Source organism: Ranitomeya imitator, chromosome 2 (assembly GCF_032444005.1).
Source record: "Ranitomeya imitator isolate aRanImi1 chromosome 2, aRanImi1.pri, whole genome shotgun sequence".
Classification (NCBI taxonomy): domain Eukaryota; kingdom Metazoa; phylum Chordata; class Amphibia; order Anura; family Dendrobatidae; genus Ranitomeya; species Ranitomeya imitator.
Genome location: NC_091283.1, coordinates 320,257,288 through 320,281,850, shown reverse-complemented (window position 1 = coordinate 320,281,850; position 24,563 = coordinate 320,257,288). Strand labels below are relative to the sequence as shown.

At 42.7% G+C, this 24,563-nt stretch overlaps 1 protein-coding gene across 4 annotated transcripts in view; it reads left to right on the top strand.

Annotated features, from left to right (window-relative positions):
• Nucleotides 1–24,249, top strand: part of LOC138663472 (oocyte zinc finger protein XlCOF6-like) — an 82,592-nt gene extending 58,343 nt beyond the window's left edge. For all 4 annotated transcript variants that reach the window (XM_069749692.1, XM_069749695.1, XM_069749693.1 and 1 more), the window contains one exon: nt 22,614–24,249. In XM_069749692.1, the coding sequence (XP_069605793.1) occupies nt 22,614–24,136 (1,523 nt within the window). In that variant the 3' untranslated portion in view covers nt 24,137–24,249. The remainder of the gene's footprint in view (nt 1–22,613) is intronic.
• The last annotated feature ends 314 nt before the right edge of the window (nt 24,250–24,563 follow it).

Below are 24,563 nucleotides of genomic sequence, written 5' to 3'. Positions count from 1 at the left end.
TAAAAGATCTAGGAAAATTAACAAATGAAAGTCAGACATTGCTTTTCAACCATGCTTCCACAGAATTTTTCAAAAAATAAAACTCATGAAATAGGCCTGGAGAGAAATGATGGTATACCTTACAATAATGTGACAAAAGGTACATGTTAAATCGCAGTGTGTCCAGTAATTAGCATAACAGGTGTCTACAATCTTGGAATCAGTGAGTGGCCTATATATAGGGCTACAGGTACTCACTGTTCCGTTTGGTGACATGTTGTGTATCACACTCAACATGGACCAGAGGAAGCGAAGGAAAGAGTTGTCTCAGGAGCTTAGAAAGAAGATTATAGACAAACATGTTACAGGTAAAAGTTATACGACCATCTCCAAGCAACTTGTTGTTCCTGTGACTACAGTTCCACATATTATTCAGAAATGTAAGATCCATGGGACTGTAGCCAATCTCCCTGGACTTGGCCACAGGAGTAAATTGGTGACAAATCAAAGAGACCGATAAATGACAAATCAAAGAGACAGATAACAAATGTTAACAAAAGAGCCCAGAAAAACTTCTAAACAGATTAAAGGTGAACTTCAAGCTCAAGGAACATCATTGTCAGATTGCACCAAGCGTCGTTGTATGAGCCAAAGTGGACTTCATGGGAGACATTGTTTAAAAAAAAAAAATCATAAAAAAAAGCCAGACTGGAATCTGCCAAGCTACATGTTTCTATCTCTAAACAGCAAAAGCACAAAAAGAGGATTCAGAGATCCTCCAAAAATTAGAAAAAAAACAAAAAAAAAACAAGCTACATGTTGACAAGTCACAAAGCTTCTGGGAGAATGCCCTATGGACAGAAGAGGCCAAAATGGAACATTTTGGCAAGGCACATCAGCTCTATGTTCACAGAGGGAAAAACGTAGCATATCAAGAAAAGAACACTGTCACTACTGTGAAACATGGAGGAGGCTCTGTTTTGTTCTGGGGCTGCTTTGCTGCATCTAGTACAGGGTGTCTAGAATCTGTGCAGTGTACAATGAAATCTCAAGACTATCAAGGGATTCTAGAGAGAAATGTGGTGAATAGTGTCAGAAAGCTTGGTCTCAGTCACAGGTCATGGGTCTTGCAACAGGATAATGACCCAAAGCACACAGCTAAAATCACCGAAGAATGGCTAAGAGGAAAACATTGGACTATTCTGAAGTGGCCTTCTATGAGCCCTGACCTAAATCCTATTGAGCATCTTTGGAAAGACCTGAAACATGCCGTCTGGAAAAGGCAACCTCCAAACACGAGACAACTGGAGTAGTTTGCTCTTGAGGAGTGGGCCAAAATACCTGTCGAGAGGTGCAGAAGTCTCATTGACAGTTACAGGAATCGTTTGTTTGCCTCAAAAGGTTGTGCAGCAAAATATTAACGCTTTCACTCCAGAGCCTGTTTTTGCCTTAATGACCGGGCCAAATATTTCAATTCTGACCAGTGTCACTTTGAGGTCATAACTCTAAAACGCTTCAACAAATCCTGGTGATTCTGAGATTGTTTGTTTTTCTTTTGACATATTTTTCTTTATGATGGTGGTAAAGTGTCTCTGATATAACTTGCCTTTATTTGTTAAATGTTAAATTTCACAATTTTCAAAAGTTTGATTTTTATGCTCTAAAATCAGTCAAAATAGCTAATATATAACATTTTCCATATGTCTACTTTACATCAGCACAATTTTGGAAAAAAAAATTTTTTGTTAGGATGTTGTAAGGGTTAAAAGTTGACCAGCGATTTCTTATTTTTACAACAAAATTTACAAAACCATTTTATTTAGGGACCACTTCACATTTGAAGTGAGTTTGGGGGAGTCAATATGATAGAAAATACCCAAAAGTGACACCATTCTAAAAACTGCACCCCTCATGGTGCTCAAAACCCCTTTCAAGAAGCTTATTAACCCTAAAGGTGCTTCACAGGAATGAATGGAATGTGGAAGGAAAAAATAAACATTTACTTTTCTTTAACCCCTTTACCCCCAGGGGTGGTTTGCACGTCAATGACCGGGCCAATTTTTACAATTCTGACCACTGTCCCTTTATGAGGTTATAACTCTGGAACGCTTCAACGGATTCTGGTGATTCTGACATTGTTTTCTCGTGACATATTGTACTTCATGATAGTGGTAAAATTTCTCTGATAATACCTGCGTTTATTTGTGAAAAAAATGGAAATTTGGCGAAAATTGTGAAAATTTCGCAATTTTCCAACTTTGAATTTTTATGCAATTAAATCACAGAGATATGTCACACAAAATACTTAATAAGTAACATTTCCCACCTGTCTACTTTACATAAGAACAATTTTGGAACCAAAATTTTTTTTTGTTAGGGAGTTATAAGGGTTAAAAGTTGACCAGCAATTTCTCATTTTTACAACACTATTTTTTTTTTTTAGGGACCACATCTCATTTGAAGTCATTTTGAGGGGTCTATATGATAGAAAATACCCAAGTGTGACACCATTCTAAAAACTGCACCCCTCAAGGTGCTCAAAACCATATTCAAGAAGTTTATTAACCCTTCTGGTGCTTCACAGGAATTTTTGGAATGTTTAAATAAAAATGAACATTTAACTTTTTTTCACAAAAAATTTACTTCAGCTCCAATTTGTTTTATTTTACCAAGGGTAACAGGAGAAAATAAACCCCAAAAGTTGTTGTACAATTTGTCCCGAGTACGCCGATACCCCATATGTGGGGGTAAACCACTTTTTGGGCGCATGACAGAGCTCGGAAGCGAAGGAGGGCAATTTGACTTTTCAATGCAAAATTGACAGGAATTGAGATGGGACGCCATGTTGCGTTTGGAGAGCCACTGATGTGTCTAAACATTGAAACCCCCCACAAGTGACACCATTTTGGAAAGTAGACCCCCTAAGGAACTTATCTAGAAGTGTGGTGAGCGCTTTGACGCACCAAGTGCTTCACAGAAGTTTATAATGCAGAGCCATAAAAATAAAACAAAATTTTTTTTCCCACAAAAATTATTTTTTAGCCCCCAGTTTTGTATTTTCCCGAGGGTAACAGGAGAAATTGGACCCCAAAAGTTGTTGTCCAATTTTCCTGAGTATGCTGATACCCCATATGTGGGGGGGAAGCACCGTTTGGGCGCATGGGGAGGGCTCGGAAGGGAAGGAGCGCCATTTGGAATGCAGACTTACATGGAATGGTCTGCAGGCGTCACAGTGCGTTTGCAGAGCCCCTAATGTACCTAAACAGTAGAAACCCGCCACAAGTGACACCATTTTGGAAAGTGGACCCCCTAAGGAACTCATCTAGATGTGTTGTGAGAGCTTTGAACCCCCAAGTATTTCACTACAGTTTATAACGCAGAGCCGTAAAAATAAAAAAATACATTTTCCCACAAAAATTATTTTTTAGCCCCCAGTTTTGTATTTTCCCAGGGGTAACAGGAGAAATTGGACCCCAAAATTTGTTGTCCAATGTGTCCTGAGTACGCTGATACCCCATATGTTGGGGTAAACCCCTGTTTGGGCACACGGGAGAGCTCGGAAGTGAAGGAGCACTGTTTTACTTTTTCAACGCAGAATTGACTGGAATTGAGATCGGATGCCATGTCGCGTTTGGAGAGCCCCTGATGTGCCTAAACAGTGGAAACCCCCCAATTATAACTGAAACCCTAATGCAAACACACCCCTAACCATAATCCCAACGGTAACCCTAACCACACCTCTAACCCAGACACACCCCTAACCCTAATCCCAACCCTACTCCCAACCGTAAATGTAATCCAAACCCTAACCCTAACTTTAGCCCCAACCCTAACTGTAGCCTTAACCCTAGCCCTAGCCCTAGCCCTAACCCTAGCCCTAGCCCTAACCCTAATGGGAAAATGGAAATAAATACATTTTTTTAATTTTTCCCTAACTAAGGGGGTGATGAAGGGGGGTTTGATTTACTTTTATAGCGGGTTTTTTAGCGGATTTTTATGATTGGCAGCCGTCACACACTGAAAGGCGCTTTTTATTGCAAAAAATATTTTTTGCGTTACCACATTTTCAGAGCTATAATTTTTCCATATTTTGGTCCACAGAGTCATGTGAGGTTTTGTTTTTTGTGGGACGAGTTGACGTTTTTATTGGTAACATTTTCGGGCACGTGAAATTTTTTGATCACTTTTTATTCCGATTTTTGTGAGGCAGAATGACTGAAAACCAGCTATTCATGAATTTCTTTTGGGGGAGGCGTTTATACCTTTCTGCGTTTGGTAAAATTGATAAAGCAGTTTTATTCTTCGGGTCAGTACGATTACAGCGATACCTCATTTATATTATTTTTTTATGTTTTGGCGCTTTTATACGATAAAAACTATTTTATAGAAAAAAATAATTATTTTGGCATCGCTTTATTCTGAGGACTATAACTTTTTTTATTTTTTTGCTGATCATGCTGTATGGTGGCTCGTTTTTTGTTGGACAAGATGACGTTTTCAGCGGTACCATGGTTATTTATATCTGTCTTTTTGATCGCGTGTTATTCCACTTTTTGTTCAACGGTATGATAATAAAGCCTTGTTTTTTGCCTCGTTTTTTTTTTTTTTTTCCTTACGGTGTTTACTGAAGGGGTTAATTAGTGGGACAGTTTTATAGGTCGGGCCGTTACGGACGCGGCTATACTAAATATGTGTACTTTTATTGTTTTTTTTTTATTTAGATAAAAAAATGTATTTTATGGGAATAATAATATTTTTTTTTCTCCATTATTTAGGAATATATATATTTATTTATTTTTTTTTTTTACACATTTGGAATTTTTTTTTAACTTTTTTACTTTGTCCCAGGGGGGGACATCACATTGGTGATCTGACAGTTTGCACAGCACTCTGTCAGATCACCGATCTGACTTAGAGCACTGCAGGCTTCACAGTGCCTGCTCTAAGCAGGCTCTGTGAAGCCACCTCCCTCCGGGCCTGGAGCAGGGAGGGAGGTAGGGAGACCCTCACAGCAACGCGATCACATCGCGTTGCTGCGGGGGGCTCAGGGAAGCCCGCAGGGAGCCCCCTCCCTGCGCGACGCTTCCCTGTACCGCCGGCACATTGCGATTATGTTTGATCGCGGTGTGTCGGGGGTTAATGTGCCGGGGGCGGCACATAGTGCCGGATGTCAGCTGCGATAGGCAGCTGACACCCGGCCGCGATCGGCCACGCTTTCCCCGTGAGCGTGGCCGATTGCTATGACATACTATCCCGTCGAGGGTCAGATAGGCCCAGGGCACCTCGACGGGATAGTACGTCTAAGGTCAGAGAGGGGTTAATTTTGATTTAGACCTAATTTTTTTTACTGTCACAAGGGTAACAGGAGAAAATGGACTATATATATTTTGTTTGGCAATTTCTCCTGAGCAAGCAGATACCCCATATGTGGGAGAATACTACTGTTTGGGCACATGGCAGAGCTTGGAAGGGGAAGGAGCGCCATATTGGAGAGCAGATTTAGCTGCAATTGTTTGTGGGTGACATGTCACATTGTCAGAGCCCCTGAGGTGCCAGAACAGCATAAGCCCCCAAAAGTGACTGAATTTTACAAAATACTTTCCTGAATGAATTCTTCTAGTGGTGCAGTGACCATACTGACATCACAGCTGATCCATAGAAAATTATACCATTGGGCAGTGAAGAAAAATTAATAACATTTTAACCACTAAAATGTTGCTTTAACCCAAGATTTTACATTGGAAAATGGGTAGATAGGTAAATGGTCACTACAGCCATAGATGAATTCACAGAGGGGTGTCATTTCCAATTCCCAGAGTGGTGTTATTTCCAAAATGGGGTCACTTCAGGGGGGGGTCTGCTGTTATGGCAGTTTGGAGAGCCGCAAAGTGCCAGAACAACAGAATCCCCCTAAAGTGACCCCATTTTGGAAATGACACCCCTCTGGGAATTCATCTATGGCTATAGTGACCATTTTCACTACATGGATGATTTCCTGAAACACGTAGTGGAAATTTTAGAGCAAAAATTGCAAAAATATTATTGTAGTACCCAATATATTGTGCCCAGCTTGTATCTCCAGAGACATCCCCCCACCTACCCCCGGAAATTAAGTCAGCTCTACTCAAATGTGTCTGTCACTAAATAAACCAAATGCTTGAATGTCAAAACAATTTAAAAATGTGGTTCTGTGTTGAAGATTTTAAATCAGTCATGGAGGCATTAGGCTGGCAATGATGGGCATTGTGGGCAATAATAGTGGGTAAACAAAACCAAACAGCAATCCTTTAGAATCCCAGAAAAGAGTATAAACCAAAAAAGAAACAAGGATCCCTAAAAAAATAACTTTTAATAATATATCTAAAAAGACCATTCTTTATCAAAAATTGAAGATAAAATAGTATTAAATGTACCTATTCAGACCCTACGTCAATCTGCAATGAGTCCTGCCTGTCAGTGGAGGTTGGCACCCTAATTTACTGCGGTAGGCGCCCCCACTCAACGACGGCTGACCCTAGGGTCCCTTACAATCCCTAAATAAAGAGATAGACAAAAGATTTTGTCCCACATACTGCTCCAATACCCGTGAGAGGAAAAAAAAAAAAAAAACACAACAAAATGCAAAAAATAACCCCAAAAAAAAGGGGTCAGCCGTCGTTGAGTGGGGGCGCCTACCGCAGTAAATTAGGGTGCCAACCTCCACTGACAGGCAGTTGTTAATTTGCAGGTTCATATAGGGATTACCAGCCTTTTTCCTCATTATAGGTTACTTCTAGGGCATGGTAGGTTGAGCCGTCGAGGAGTGGGGGCGCCTACCGCGGTAAATTAGGGTGCCAACCTCCACTGCCAGGCAGGACTCATTGCAGATTGACGTAGGGTCTGAATAGGTACATTTAATACTATTTTATCTTCAATTTTTGTTTCTTTTTTGGTTTATACAATAATAGTGGGTATCATGCCTCATTCCTCTCTTGGAACATACACGACATCTTCTCTGGGGTTCTTTATTGTTTCAGTTGCTAGAATGAGTGCAATAAAATGTCGCTCAGTGAGTCTTCTGACCTCTTCAGATTCTAAAGGATCGGTGGGGACATTTTCAAAAACAAGATTTTCAATCTCCTTATCCTGATAATCAAGGAAAGTATCTGCATTTCCGGCCTTTTTGTATAACACAAAAGAATATGTGGCCACCTGAAACAAATAAATGGCTAACTTTTTATACCAGATATATGATTTTCATGATACCTGGTATGGCTGTAGAACCTGGTCTGCAAGGTCGACACCCCCCATATATTTGTTGTAGTCAATGACAGACACAGGTTTTGGAGTAGTGGATCCCTGTTGGTCTGCAGTGGTCCTTGTGGCATCTGTGTGGATCGAGCTCAGGATAAAAATATCTTTGTTATCCTTATACTTAAGGGCAAGCATCTTTCCCTTGCGTAAAGCCTCTGACTGCCCCTTTCGGAACTTTTCGTTGACCAGTGATTGTGGAAACCCCTGACGGTTTTTGTGAATGGTCCCACAAGCCCCCATGTTATGTTCAACTAGACGTTTAAATAGGGGTATGCTGGTGTAGTACTTGTCAACATACAGATTGTAGCCTTTTTGTAAAAATGGAGTTCTCAGCTCCCAAACGTTTTTTTCTAGATGTCCCCAGATAAGTAGGGTATCCTGGTGGGTTTAGTTGGCTATCTTTCCCTCATAAATGCGAAAAGCTGATGTGTATCCGGTTGAACTCTTGCACATTTTATAGAGCTTTATTCTGAACCTTGCCCTTTAAGAACGAATACATTTCTAGAGGTGCAGACTTCTTTTGAATTTTACAAGGGACTCCTCAATGGAAATGTTTTCTGTTGGGGTGTAAAGCTGAAATCGCATAACTGGTCCTAAGAAGAATGGCAGAAAACATTGGGGTGGCTTGAACAGGGTGGTTGGACCAATAGGACCGAATGCTCATTTTTTAACAAGCCCCGTAGCGAATGTAAGTCCTAAATTTTTTTTTTTCATTTCTAGAACATTAGTTGGTGTCCATAAATTTGACCTAGCATAATAGGATCATGGATTCTGGCTGATTAATTAGGACGCATATACATTTGTTTGTAAGACAATATGCTCTAGCAAGCTATCTGTCAGAAACAAATTAAAAAAAATTAACTGATCCAAAATTTTCCACCTCCACATTTATATCGGGAATGGCATTAATATTAGGGATGATTGGAGTAGCCAAATCTGAAGCCTCTCATCTGGGAAATGCTACATCAAGAGGCAAAGCCCCATGGACATTGATGTGCACCAATTCACAAGCACTAGGGACAGCGCTAGTACTGGACATTGTTCCTTGAGTTGGAGACATTTCTCCAGAAGCGCTATTTGTCCTTCTTGTTGTACTGGTCCTTGTGTGCGAGGATGGACCAGAATTGCTGCTCATTTCTGAGCTATCACTGTCGCTGCTACTAAAGCCCTCGAAATCCACATCTGACACTGCACTTTCTTCACTGTCCGAAAATAAAAGTGCATAAGCCTCCTCTGCACTATAATACTGACGGGCCATTTTATTCGTTTTTATTTTTTTTTCTGGAAATAGAAAACTGATGTGACCAAATTATTGGGGAGAGAACTGAGAAAAGCCTAATTCTTTAGCCTAACCCTAACTTTAGCCTAACAGTAACCCTAACTTTAGCCCCAACACTATCCCTAACTATAGCACTAACCCTAACCTTATCTAGTTTTTTTCTACTTCATAACAAGATCGCTGACTGACACAGCTGATGCCAGCAGCACTTGTAACTAGTGTTGAGCATTCCGATACTGCAAATATCGGGTATCAGCCGATATTCGCTGTGTCGGATTTCCTACACTGAGTTCCGATATTTTTAAGATATCGGATACCGGAATCGGAAGTTCCTATAGTGCAATGATGCACTATAATGGAGTGTGCGCAGTGCATGGGCGGAGACTGCATCTGTGTGTGCGGGTGGGGTCTGTGCGGGCCTCTCTGGGGTTTGTATTGGCCTTTCTGGAGTCTGTGCGGCCTGCCGGGGCTCTGTACGGGCCTCTCTGGTGTCTGTGCAGCCTGCCGGGGGTCTGTACGGGCCTCTCTGGGGTCTGTGCAGCCTGCCGGAGGTCTGTACGGGCCTTTCTGGGGTCTGTGCGGCCTGTCGGGGGTCTGTACGGGCCTCTCTGGGGTCTGTGCGGCCTGCTGGGGTCTGTACTGGCCTCTCTGGGGTCTGTGCGGCCTGCCGGGGGTTTGTGCGGGTGTGCAGGCATCGTCCGATGGGACTACAACTGCCATCGGGTTATGCCTGCTACAATGGCAGAGATTGACACATTAGCCAATAATGGGACAGCAGTAGTCCCATCATCCGGCTAATGTGTTGAATGTAAAAAAAAAAAAGCATACATACATACTACATACATACATACTACATACAATACATTCATACATTACATACATACAGACATACATTACATATAAGATGGAGTACATACTCACCATTACTTGTCACTTTGTTCCCCGAAGCCAGTGTCATCTGTAAAAAAGATTAAAATAACAAACAACCAATATACTCCCTGTCCGCAGAATTCCACGAGTGTCCCACAATGATCTCCCGTGGAGAACGGCAGCATCAGCTGATGCGACCGCTCTCTAGGGGCTCCAGGAACACAATGACGGGAGGAAGGTATCCTTCCCACTGTATTCCGCCGCCGCTGTAAAAAAATAGTCCCTAGTCTCACTTTTGGCATTGCTGTGTGAGAAATTTTCCCACGCAGCAATTGCCATAAAGTGAGACTTTGAACTATAGTAACCTCTCAGTGATGCACTGCAGGAGCCATTGTCTCCTGTCAGTGTGTCACTGAGGGTCCTATAGAGCAGTGACATCACCCGATGTCACTGTTCTGTAGGAGAGATCATCGTGGGACACTCGTTATTAATTGGACTACGGCGGACAGGTAGTATACGATTTATTATTTTACGTTTTTTGCAGGCGCTGAATTATGGTAAGTATGATTAAATAAAGAATATTAAAATACTTTTTCCCTAATGCATGTGTTTTATTAACTCTTTACTAGTATTGGATTAATAATGGATAGGCGTCTTATTGACGCCTCCCCGTTATTAACCCGGCTTAATGTCAACTTACAATAGCAAGGTGACATTAACCCCTTATTACCCCATATCCCACCGCTACACGGGAGTGGGAAGAGAGGGGCTAAGTGCCGGCATTGGTGCATCTCACAGATGCGCCATTTCTGGGGCGGCTGTGGACTGGTATTAGTAGCCAGGGGGGCAATATTCATGGCTCCTCTCTAGGCTATGAATATCAGCCCGCAGCTGTCTGCGTAGCGTAGGGGGACCACACCTAATTTTTTTTGGGGGGGTCCCCCTATTTTAATAGACAGCAGACAGCTGCGGGCTGATATTCATAGCAGGCTACAAATATTGGCCCCCGGCCGTCGGCTTTCCCCCTCTGGCGCAGAAAATTGCGTGGGAGCTCACGCCGTTTTTTTTTAAAAATTAAACGCTCATTAAGGCCTCCTGAAAAACTGCATCTGCTGCCCACGTCGTGCACAAATTTCACAACGTACGTTGGCCTGACGCATTGCGACAGACCCGTACCGACGCAAGTATGAAAGAGGCCTTAATAAGCGTTTACTTTAAAAAAAAGAAAAAAACGGCGTGGGCTCCCGCGCAATTTTCTGCGCCAGAGGGGGAAAGCCGCGGGCCAATATTTGTAGCCTGCTATGAATATCAGCCCGCAGCTGTCTGCGTAGCCTTAACTGGGTATTACAATAGGGGGCCCTCAAAAAAATGATGTGGGGTCCCCCTATATTTTATAGCCAGAAAGTCTACGCAGACAGCTGCGGGCTGATATTCATAGCCTAGAGAGGGGCCATGGATATTTGCAAACCCGGCTGCAAATACCAGTCCGCAGCCGCCCCAGAAATGACGCATCTGTGAGATGCACCAATTCCGGCACTTAGCCTGTTGTGAATTCTGTTGTCAAGTTCCCTCCTGTGGTCATGAATGGTACTTCGGCTGGTTCTGTCCATGGGCTTCCTCTGGTGGTTGTGAGTGGGGCTGCGGCTTCTGAGTTTCCTTCCACAGGTGACGAGGTTAATTCGTTAGCTGGCTGCTCTATTTAACTCCACTTAGATCATTGCTCCATGCCACCTGTCAATGTTCCAGTATTGGTCTAGTTCGCTCCTGGATCGTTCTTGTGACCTGTCTTCCCAGCAGAAGCTAAGTTCCTGCTTGTTTTTCTTTGGTTTGTTATTTTTCTGTCCAGCTTGCTATTTTGATTTTTGTCTTGCTTGCTGGAAGCTCTGGGACGCAGAGGGAGCGCCTCCACACCGTGAGTCGGTGCGGAGGGTCTTTTTGCGCCCTCTGCGTGGCCTTTTTGTAGTTTTTGTGCTGACCGCAAAGTTACCTTTCCTATCCTCTGTCTGTTCAGTAAGTCGGGCCTCACTTTGCTAAATCTATTTCATCTCTGTGTTTGTAATTTCCATCTTAACTCACAGTCATTATATGTGGGGGGCTGCCTTTTCCTTTGGGGAATTTCTCTGAGGCAAGGTAAGCTTTATTTTTCTATCTCTAGGGCTAGCTAGTTCCTTAGGCTGTGACAAGTTGCATAGGGAGCGTTAGGAGCAATTTCTAGTGTGTGTGATAGGATTGTGGATTGCGGTCAGCAGAGTTCCCACGTCTCAGAGCTTGTCCTGTATTATCAGGTCATTCCGTGTGCTCTTAACCACCAGGTCCATTATTGTCCTAACCACCAGGTCATAACATTAGCCCCTCTCTTCCCACTCCCGTGTAGCGGTGGGATATGGGGTAATAAGGGGTTAATGTCACCTTGCTATTGTAAGGTGACATTAGTTCAAAGTCTCACTTTATGGCAATTGCTGCGTGGGCAAATTTCTCACACAGCAATGCCAAAAGTGAGACTAGGGACTATTTTTTTTTTATTGCGGCGGAGGAATACAGTGGGAAGGATACCTTCCTCCCGTCATTGTGTTCCTGGAGGCCCTAGAGAGCGGTCGCATCAGCTGATGCTGCCGTTCTCCACGGGAGATCATTGTGGGACACTCGTGGAATTCTGCGGACAGGGAGTATATTGGTTGTTTGTTATTTTAATCTTTTTTACAGATGACACTGGCTTCGGGGAACAAAGTGACAAGTAATGGTGAGTATGTACTCTGTTATATGTACTGTATGTCTGTATGTAATGTATGTAGTTATGTATGTAGTTATGTATGTAGTTATGTATGTAGTTATGTATGTAGTTACAATGCCTACAAGTAGTATTCAACCCCCTGCAGATTTAGCAGGTTTAATAAGATGCAAATAAGTTAGAGCCTTCAAACTTCAAACAAGAGCAGGATTTATTAACAGATGCATAAATCTTACAAACCAAAAAGTTTTGTTGCTCCATTAAATTTTTATAAATTTTAAACATAAAAGTGTGGGTCAATTATTATTCAACCCCTAGGTTTAATATTTTGTGGAATAACCTTTGTTTGCAATTACAGCTAATAATAGTCTTTTATAAGACCTGATCAGGCCGGCACAGGTCTTTGGAGTTATCTTGGTCCACTCCTCCATGCAGATCTTCTCCAAGTTATCTAGGTTCTTTGGGTGTCTCATGTGGACTTTAATCTTGAGCTCCTTCCACAAGTTTTCAATTGGGTTAAGGTCAGGAGACTGACTAGGCCACTGCAACACCTTGATTTTTTGCCTCTTGAACCAGGCCTTGGTTTTCTTGGCTGTGTGCTTTGGGTTGTTGTCTTGTTGGAAGATGAAATGACGACCCATCTTAAGATCCTTGATGGAGGAGCGGAGGTTCTTGGCCAAAATCTCCAGGTAGGCCGTGCTATCCATCTTCCCATGGATGCGGACCAGATGGCCAGGCCCCTTGGCTGAGAAACAGCCCCACAGCATGATGCTGCCACCACCATGCTTGACTGTAGGGATGGTATTCTTGGGGTCGTATGCAGTGCCATCCAGTCTCCAAACGTCACGTGTGTGGTTGGCACCAAAGATCTCGATCTTGGTCTCATCAGACCAGAGAACCTTGAACCAGTCAGTCTCAGAGTCCTCCAAGTGATCATGAGCAAACTGTAGACGAGCCTTGACATGACGCTTTGAAAGTAAAGGAACCTTACGGGCTCGTCTGGAACGGAGACCATTGCGGTGGAGTACGTTACTTATGGTATTGACTGAAACCAATGTCCCCACTGCCATGAGATCTTCCCGGAGCTCCTTCCTTGTTGTCCTTGGGTTAGCCTTGACTCTTCGGACAAGCCTGGCCTCGGCACGGGAGGAAACTTTCAAAGGCTGTCCAGGCCGTGGAAGGCTAACAGTAGTTCCATAAGCCTTCCACTTCCGGATGATGCTCCCAACAGTGGAGACAGGTAGGCCCAACTCCTTGGAAAGGGTTTTGTACCCCTTGCCAGCCTTGTGACCCTCCACGATCTTGTCTCTGATGGCCTTGGAATGCTCCTTTGTCTTTCCCATGTTCACCATGTATGAGTGCTGTTCACAAGTTTGGGGAGGGTCTTAAATAGTCAGAAAAGGCTGGAAAAAGAGATAATTAATCCAAACATATGAAGCTCATTGTTCTTTGTGCCTGAACTACTTCTTAATACTTTAGGGGAACCAAACAGAATTCTGGTGGGTTGAGGGGTTGAATAATAAATGACCCTCTGAAAAGACTTTTCACAATTTAAAAAACAAACAAACAAAGAAATGACATTCTTTTTGCTGCAGTGCATTTCACACTTCCAGGCTGATCTACAGTCCAAATGTCACAATGCCAAGTTAATTCCAAATGTGTAAACCTGCTAAATCTGCAGGGGGTTGAATACTACTTGTAGGCACTGTATGTATGTAGTTATGCATGTATGTGGTATGTATGTAGTACGAGGGGCGATCCAAAAGTAATGATAATCAATACTAAACACAATGAATGTAGTCAAAAAATTTTTTTAGTTTTTTACATAGTCTCCTATCAAGTCTATACATTTAGTCCATCTCTTTTCTAAACTTAGAATTCCCTTAGAAAAAAATTCTTGATCTTGACCCTCAAAAAAATCCCCAACAGCGGTTATCACGTCGCTATTGTCATCAAATTTCTTGTCCCGGAGGTGTTCCTTGAGTTGAGGAAAGAGAAAGAAATCACTGGGGGCTAGATCTGGCCAATAGGGGGGGTGTTCCACCAGTTCAAAGCCCGCTTCTTGAATGGTAGCCATGGCAACTGCAGCTTTGTGAGCCGGCGCGTTATCTTGGTGAAACAGCACTCCAGCCCGCAGTTTGCCGCGCCTTTTCTCCTTGATAGCCTCCCACAATCTTCTTATTTGTTCTGCGTAGTAGGAGCCCATAATAGTGGCTCCCTTCTCCAAATAGTCTACCATAATAATTCCTTCATCGTCCCAACAAACGGACGCCATAACCTTCCCTGCTGAGCTTGACACTTTGAATTTCTTCGGCGTTGGTTTGTCGGCTCGTTTCCACGTCATCGATTGTTGTTTAGTTTCGGGATCAAAGTGCTGGATCCAGGTCTTGTCCATGGTCAAAAAACGTGACAAAAAATTTTCCTTGTCTGCTTGGAACTTTTCGAGATTTGCTATTGAAATGTCAACTCGTTTCTTCTTTTGCTCGTCGGTTAACATTTTTGGCACCCAACGCGCGGAGACCTTTCTCATATGCAATTCTTTTGCAAGGATTCTTTGAATACTACCATATGAGATCCCTGGGACCTCAGCTACATGCCTGATAGTCACTCTTCGATCTGCCAATACAACGTCTTCAACTTTTTTCACGTTTTCTTCATTGAGGGACGTGGATGGGCGTCCTTGACGATGTTCATCTTCCGTCGATGTTCTTCCCAGCTTAAATTCCTTGGCCCATCATGCAACTGTGGAATATGGAGGAGAAGAGTCCCCCAATGTTTCCACCAAGTCGCTGTGTATGTCTTTGGTAGTCATTTTTTTCAAGCAGAGGTATTTGATGACAGCTCTGAGCTCGTTTTTTTCCATTTTGATGTTCACTCCTCGGCAGTTCATATTCAAATGAATGTAGCTCCTGGGAATCGTGGTCTATTTAAGTGATTTTTTTTTCCTGGACTAGTGGGTACCTAAGAGAGAAGAAAACATTTTATTTTAATTTCTGTGTGCAATAGAAATAACTGATTATCATTACTTTTGGATCGCCCCTCGTATGTATGTAGTATGTATGTAGTATGTATGTATGTAGTAGGTACAGTATGTAGTATGCATGTAGTATGTATTGTAAAGCTGCAGTAGCATCGTACGCAGTGAAGAAGCAGTGACCCACAAATTCAAACACAAAAGTCTCTTTTAATGTGTTTCTTCACAGCATTAAAGTCCTATTCACATAAATGCATATAACTTCAGTGGATATTATCAGTGACCAGTTTACACCAGTTCAAAGCAATACATATCACATGGCTTTAGATTTGCGGTCCCTAAACAGGCCAGACTTCCCTTGTCCAGTTTCCCTGGGCGACCGCACGCCATCTCACAGTTTCTATACGTCTCCATACACACAGCCTCATATGTTGCAGACACTACACACGCCAGCCCTCCTCTGACTAGTTCTCGTGGGTGTCCTGCATCGCTGTATCACAGTCTCTTTACTCACACAGTCGTACACAGTTCAGGATATCCTCCGGATAGCAGCCGGGCACCATATCCACCTGTTTGCAATCGTTGCACATGCTAGTCCTCTTTCGGGTACAGGACATCCACCTCCGGTCACAGGACTGTCCACATCCGACTCCTTCGGGTACAGGACATCCACCTCCGGGCACAGGACTGTCCACATCCGAGACCAGTACTATGGACGACTTGCATCTCTGTGTACGCTGCGGGTGCCAGGCTTTTAAGCTGCCCTGGGTGCTGGCTCTGCTGGCCTCTGCCTCCATGCACTCGGCAGACCAGCACACACCAGACTGACACTGACGCACACCTGGCCTCTCCTGGCCAGACACCTGACACACCCATACCCCTTACTGCAGGGCTTTTAAACACACACAAACCTGTGGCCTTCAGCCACCTGGAAAACCTGGACCGGAGATCTGTGACTCTCATGCACACCTATGGACTTCATCCGTCTGCATGCACATTCTGGGGAGAACAAACAGCGCCCCCTAGCTGTATCAGAGGCCACAGCCTCACAGTATGTATGTATGTAGTATTTATGTATGTATGTTTTTTTTTTGTTTTTTTTTTTTTTACATTCAACACATTAGCCGGATGATGGGACTACTACTGTCCAATCATTGGCTAATGTGTCAGTCACTGCCATTGTAGCAGGCATAGCCCGATGGGACTTGTAGTCCCATCGGACGATGCCTGCACACCCGCACAGACCCCCGGCAGGCCGCACAGACCCCTGGCAGGCCGCACAGACCCCCGGCAGGCCGCACAGACTCCCCGAGAGGCCCGTACAGATCCCCGGCAGGCTGCACGGACCCCCCCACGGTCCCACACAGTCATGCAGTCTCCGCCCACGCACCACTCTTTCCCCCTCCGGAACAGGATGTCAGGGACAGAAAGGGCTTATTTTAATTCCAATATTTGTGTCCCATTGACTTGCATTGGTATCGGGTATCTGCGATATCTGATATTTTTTGGATATCGGCTGATCCAATCCGATACCGATATTTCCGAATATCGGAAGGTATCGCTCAACACTACTTGTAACACTGCTTCTCCTCTAATATCACACTGACAGGAGATCTGAGGAGGAAGTGTTTTTATGAAGCAGATCGCCCAGGAAAATTTGTTGCTATAACAAACTTTCCTAGTGATTTTTTCTCATTGGCTGGTGTGATGCTGACATCATCAGGACCTGAACCAATCAGGTCTCGATGAGGTCGGGGGTCATAGGAAGCGTTGTGCGCTGGAATGCCCTCGTTATAAGATACATGGGGGTCACGATGGGCACAAAACCGCCGTCTGTAGACAAACTTCGGCGCTGCACAAAGCCCTGCTAGCGCCGACGTTTACCGTTGACAGTCACAAAGTGGTTAACCCCTTAATCCCATATGACGTACTATCCCGTCAAGGTGGGGTGGGCCTTAATTCCCACCGACGGGATAGTACGTCATAGCGATCGGCCGCGCTCACGGGGGGAGCGCGGCCGAGTGTCAGCTGCCTATCGCAGCTGACATCCGGCACTATGTGCCAGGAGCGGTCACGGACCGCCCCCGGCACATTAACCCCGGCACACCGCGATCAAAGATTATTGCTGTGTACCGGCGGTACAGGGAAGCGTCGCGCAGGGAGGGGGCTCCCTGCGGGCTTCCCTGAGACGATCGGTACACGGTGATGTACTCTTCTCCCTGCAGTCCCCGGATCCAAAATGGCCGTGGGGCTGCATCCGGGTCCTGCAGGGAGTACTTCCGGGTCAGGAGCAGGCTGCAGCTGCAGCTCTGTAATCCTGCACGGCTGTTTGTCAGATCACCGATCTGACAGAGTGCTGTGCACACTGTCAGATCAGTGATCTGTGATGTCCCCCTCTGGGACAAAGTAAAAAAAAAAAATTTCCACATGTGTAAATAAAAATTCCTAAATAAAGAAGAAAAAAAAATATTATTCCCATAAATACATTTCTTTATCTAAAAAAAAAAACCAATAAAAGTACACAGATTTAGTATCGCCGCATCCGTAACGACCCAACCTATAAAACTGTCCCACTAGTTAACCCCTTCAGTGAACACCGTAAGAAAAAAAAAAAAAAGAGCCAAAAAACAACGCTTTATTATCATACCGCCGAACAAAAAGTGGAATAACACGCAATCAAAAAGAGATATAAATAACCATGGTACCGCTGAAAACGTCATCTTGTCCCGCAAAAAACGAGCCGCCATATAGCATCATAACCCAAAAAAATAAATAAGTTCTAGTCCTCAGAATAAAGCGATGCCAAAATAATTATTTTTTCTATAAAATAGCTTTTATCGTATAAAAGCGCCAAAACATAAAAAAATGATATAAATGAGATATCGCTGTAATCGTACTGACCCAATGAATAAAACTGCTTTATCAATTTTACCAAATGTAGAATGGTATAAACGCCTCCCCAAAAGAAATTCATGAGTAGCTGGTTTTTGGTCATTCTGCTTCACAAAAATCGGAATAAAAAGCGATCAAAAACTGTCACGTGTCCGAAAATGTTACCAATAAAAACATCAACTCGTCCCGCAAAAAACAAGACCTCACATGACTCTGTGGACCAAAATATGGAAAAATTATAGGTCTCAAAATGTGGAGACGCAAAAACTTTTTTGCTATAAAAAGCATCTTTTAGTGTGTGACGGCTGCCAATCATAAAAATCCGATATAAAAAACGCTATAAAAGTAAATCAAACCCCCCTTCATCTCCCCCTTAGTTAGGCTAGGTTCACATTGCGTTAATGGGTTAACGCTAACGGACAGCGTTGCACGGCGAAAATGTCGCAATTAACGCCTTGCAACGGGTCCGTTAGCGCACCCATTAACAGCAATGTGATTTTCGGGTGTAGCGCATCGCTAGCGCGTGCCATTTTCGGCTCGCGCTAGCAAGGTGCCGTTCTTTTGTGACGCTTGCAGCGTCCGTGGCGCGCCCGAGGTCCGATCCCCGATCTGCCAGAGTGGGGAGGTTAACGCACCCCTAAACGCGACGCCTAAAAAGACATTGCGTTAGCGCAATCCGCTAGAGCTAAACGGATTGCCCTAACGCAATGTGAACCTAGCCTTAGGGAAAAATAATAAAATTTAAAAAAATGTATTTATTTCCATTTTCCCATTAGGGTTAGGGTTAGGGCTAGGGTTTGGATTACATTTACGGTTGGGATTAGGGTTGGGATTAGAATTAGGGGTGTGTCAGGGTTAGGTGTGTGGTTAGGGTTACCGTTGGGATTAGGGTTAGGGGTGTGTTTGCATTAGGGTTTCAGGTAGAATTGGGGAGTTTCCACTGTTCAGGCACATCAGGGGCTCTCCAAACGCGACATGGCGTCCGATCTCAATTACAGCCAATTCTGCATTAAAAAAGTGAAACAGTGCTCCTTCACTTCCGAGCTCTCCCGTGCGCCCAAACAGGGGTTTACCCCAACATATGGGGTATCAGCGTACTCAAGACAAATTGGAGAACAACTTTTGGGGTCCAAGTTCTCTTGTTATCCTTGGGAAAATAAAAATTTGTGGGGCTAAAAATCATTTTTGTGGGAAAAAAAAAGGATTTTTTATTTTCACGGCTCTGCGTTGTAAACTGTAGTGAAACACTTGGGGGTTCAAAGTTCTCACAACACATCTAGATAAGTTCCTTGGGAGGTCCAGTTTTCAATATGGGGTCACTTGCAATGTGACGCCTGCAGACCAATCCATGTAAGTCTGCATTCCAAATGGCGCTCCTTCCCTTCCGAGCTCTGTCATGCGCCCAAACAGTGGTTCCCCCCCACATATGGGGTATCAGCGTACTCAGGACAAATTGGATAACAACTTTTGTGGTCCAATTTATTCTGTTACCCTTGTGAAAATACAAAACTGGGGGCTAAAAAATGTTTGCGAAAAAAATAAAAAAATTTATTTTCACGGCTCTGCGTTATAAACTGTAGTGAAACACTGGGGGGGGTTCAAAGCTCTCAAAACCCATCTAGATAAGTTCCTTAGGGGGTCTAGTTTCAAAAATGGTGTCACTTGTGGGGGGTTTTAATGTTTAGGCACATCAAACATGGCTCTCCAAACCAACATGGCACCCCATCTTAATTCCAGTCAATTTTGCATTGAAAAGTCAAATGGCGCTCCTTCCCTTCCGAGCTCTGCTATGCGCCCAAAAAGTGATTTACCCCCACATATGGGGTATTGTCACACTCAGGACAAATTGCACAACAACTTTTGTGGTCTAATTTCTCCTCTTACCCTTGGGAAAATAAAAAATTGGGGGCGAAAAGATCATTTTTGTGAAAAAATATGATTTTTTATTTTTGCGGCTCTGAATTACTAAACAGCAAGAGCACAAGAAGAGGATTCAGAGATCCTCCAAAAAATAGAAAAAACAGCAAAACGAGGCAGAGCTTCTTACCTGCCAAGGCCTCTAAACAAATGCACTATCAGGATGCAGTGGACCCATGTGGTTAAGATGGAGACTACACAGGTGCAGCATAACCGATGAGGCAGCCACTCTCAACCTACCAAACTAATGGAGGGGGTGGCTGCTTGGCACAATGCTGCACATAAAAGACTTGTATGTGGCGCTGTTCACACAATGGAGATGCACAGCATCCAGGCAAGCCTAGTAGTGACACCCTTCTATTAGATCAGGCGGGCCTGCCCAGCGCTATCCAAATGCACTCCATGTGAACAGACACCACAGTTTACAAGAAAAAAATGGGCCCAACTGCACCCCGAAAAAAAGTACAAAAAATTTTTTATATTTTTTTGTGTTTTTTTTGCGAGGTATTAGTTTATACTTTGGCCAAAATACGCAAGCTCGTAACCCGCGTCAAGGGTCCCACGCTTACGAGTCCAAATTCTAAACAGCAAGAGCAGGATGCAGTGGACCCATGTGGTTAAGATGGAGACTACACAGGTGCAGCATAACCGATGAGGCAGCCACTCTCAACCTACCAAACTAATGGGCCATGCGCCCAAAAAGTGGTTTACCCCCACATATGGGGTATCGTCGCACTCAGGACAAATTGCACAACAACTTTTGTGGTCTAATTTCTCCTCTTACCCTAGGGAAAATAAAAAATTGGGGGCGAAAAGATCATTTTTGTGAAAAAATATTTTTTATTTTTACGGCTCTGCATTATAAACTTCTGTGAAGCACTTGGTGGGTCAAAGTGCTCACCACACATCTAGATAAGTTCCTTAAGGAGTCTACTTTCCAAAATGGTGTCACTTGTGGGGGGTTTCAATGTTTAGGCACATCAGGGGCTCTCCAAACGCAACATGGCGTCCCATCTCAATTCCAGTCAATTTTGCATTGAAAAGTCAAATGGCGCTCCTTTCCTTCCGAGCTCTGCCATGCGCCCAAACAGTGGTTTACCCCCACATATGGGGTATCAGCGTACTCAGGACAGATTGTACAACAACTTTTGGCATCCATTTTATCCTGTTACCCTTGGTAAAATAAAACAAATTGGAGCTGAAATAAATTTTGTGTGAAAAAAGTTAAATATTCATTTTTATTTAAACATTCCAAAAATTCCTGTGAAACACCTGAAGGGTTAATACACTTCTTGAATGTGGTTTTGAGCACATTGAGGGGTGCAGTTTTTAGAATGGTGTCACACTTGGGTATTTTCTATCATATAGACCCCTCAAAATGACTTCAAATGAGATGTGGTCCCTAAAATAAAAATGGTGTTGTAAAAATGAGAAATTGCTGGTCAACTTTTAACCCTTATAACTCCCTAACAAAGAAAAATTTTGGTTCCAAAATTGTGCTGATGTAAAGTAGACATGTAGGAAATGTTACTTATTAAGTATTTTGCGTGACATATCTCTGTGATTTAAGGGCATAAAAATGCAAAGTTGGAAAATTGCAAAATTTTAAAATTTTCGCCAAATTTCCGTTTTTTTCACAAATAAACGCAAGTTAAATCCAATAAATTTTACCACCAACATGAAGTACAATATGTCCCGAGAAAAGAATGTCAGAATCGCCAAGATCCGTTGAAGCGTTCCAGAGTTATAACCTCATAAAGGGACAGTGGTCAGAATTGTAAAAATTGGCCCGGTCATTAACGTGCAAACCACCCTCGGGGCTTAAGGGGTTAAGTTAAGGGTACCATCATTTCTGTCCAGGCCTATTTCATTAGTTTTATTTATTTTTTTATTCCGTGGAAGCATGGTTGAAAAGCAATGTCTGACTTTCATTTGTTCATTTTCACACATTTTTGATTTATTATTACTTTTGTCAGATTCAAGTTATTTCTGTGACCATTGTGGGTTTTTCTGTCATTAAATGAGGGTTACCAACAATTTTGACCAGGTGTGCAGGAGGAGTGAATATTTTGATTCCACAGCCACTTTCTGGAAATTATCATGAAGTGGATGTTGGAGAGTGAAAATTACACATTTGCCAATTTATTACTTATTTATTATATTTGCCCAGATTATGCTCCAGGAGACACACATCGCAGATTAAGTGGATTCTTCTCACTATATAATATTGCTAAACACAGGGATCCTAAATGTTGTTTGAGCACACTGCAAGACTCAGAAGTGAGAGCGGATTTTACTGGATTGGTTTATAGAAACGCTGTTGCTTTTCAACAGCCTTTAAGCCACAAGTAGTGTGGGAACCTCTGTTTTTCCATTGACAGATGATGGACCTGACTGTTAACTTGTTTTTGTGAGATGAGAATTGGTATTATTTTCGCCTACATAACATTGATTAGTTTGTTTTTATTTAGCATTTGGGAGGCAGAATGAACAAACAGTTCAACACCACACACTACTGGTTCATCCAACAAGGTTTTGTTTTAGACTGTGAATTTCCATTGTCTTGGTAAATAATTAAAGTATTTTACATAGCTTGCCATTTTTATGGACAATTTAAGTAGAAATGTTCAAAAATATAAAACTCAAGGATATTTTATTAAAAACAAATGTTTTTATCTTAGATGACTGTACCAAGAGATCAGAGGGACAGCTGACATCTTCAATTTTTAAATCTGATGATCTTGAGATACCACAAGCTACAACTGAAGTGATTGCTGTTACTCCAGATATATCATCATCCATTCACAGCAAAGATCTGTCATCTGATCCTTTAAAACAAGTCCCATCTTCTGATTCATTACTGACTACTAAGGAAAATCAAAGTCACAAAAGAGGCATTAAAAAACAAACTGCTCCTAAAGCAAAGAACTCATTTTCATGTTCAGAATGTGGGAAATGTTTTGACAGGAAATCAAATTTTGTCACTCACCATAGAACTCACACAGGGGAGAAACCTTTTTCCTGTTCAGAATGTGGGAAATGTTTTGCACATAAATCACATTTTGTTATCCACCAGAGAACTCACACAGGAGTGAAGCCTTTTTCATGTTCAGAATGTGGGAAATGTTTTGCATGTAAATCACATTTTGTTAACCACCAGAGAACTCACACAGGGGAAAAGCTTTTTTCCTGTTCAGAATGTGGGAAATGTTTTGCACGTAAATCACATTTTGTTATCCACCAGAGAACTCACACAGGAGTGAAGCCTTTTTCATGTCCAGATTGTGGGAAATGTTTTGCTCATAAATCACATTTTGTTATCCACCAGAGAACTCACACAGGAGTGAAGCCTTTTTCCTGTTCAGAATGTGGGAAATGTTTTGCACGTCAATCACCTTTTGTTATCCACCAGAGAACTCACACAGGGGAGAAGCCCTTTTCCTGTTCAGAATGTGGGAAATATTTTAACCAGAAAGGGCATCTTGTTACACACCAAAGAACACACACAGGAGAGAGGCCTTTTTCATGTTCAGAATGTGGGAAATGTTTTTACCATAAAGGGAATCTTGTTGCACACCAAAGAACTCACACAGGGGAGAAGCCTTTTTCATGTTCAGAATGTGGGAAATGTTTTACCTACAAAGGGCATCTTGATGAACACCAAAGAACTCACACAGGGGAGAAGCCTTTTTCATGTTCAGAATGTGGGAAATGTTTTACTTACAAAGGGCATCTTGATGAACACCAAAGAACTCACACAGGGGAGAAGCCTTTTTCATGTTCAGAATGTGGGAAATGTTTTACCTACAAAGGAAATCTTATTTGTCATCAGAGAACTCACACAGGGGAGAAGCCTTTTTCATGTTCAGAATGTGGGAAATGTTTTACCTACAAAGGGAATCTTGTTAGTCACCAGATAACTCACACAGGGGAGAATCCTTTTTCATGTTCAGAATGTGGGAAATGTTTTACCTACAAAGGGAATCTGGTTAGTCACCAGAGAACTCACACAGGGGAGAATCCTTTTTCATGTTCAGAATGTGGGAAATTGTTTACCTACAAAGGGAATCTTGTTAGTCACCAGAGAACTCACACAGGGGAGAAGCCTTTTTCCTGTTCAGATTGTGGGAAATGTTTTAAATGGAAACCGCTTCTTGTTAGACATCAAAGCACTCACACAGAGAAGCCTTTTTCATTTTGTTAATGTGGGAAATATTTTACTTGGAAATCATCTGAGACGTCACATAGGGGAAAAGCCTTTTTTATGTTCATAATGTTGTAATAGTTTTAACCAAAATTGAATCTTCTGAAATGGGTTGTCTCTTGTCATTCCTCATGTTTGCTGACAAAAGGATAAAACTAAACTATTAATTCCAAATGTAAAACTATACCCATAATTCACCCCCTGAAGGTTAGTCAGTAGGTGACTAATAGAAAAAACATGTATCCCATAGTTCAGTATATAGGGTGAGGTGACGTATACACACGTCGGCGTCACACTACCGTGTTTTACAGACGTAAGAGAGGTGCTGAAAAAATGGATTGCATACAGTACAGTGCTTCTCTATGCCCCAGCTCCTATCAGCTGTATTTTACTGATCCGTATTATATGGTGTTCTACGGCCGTAGAA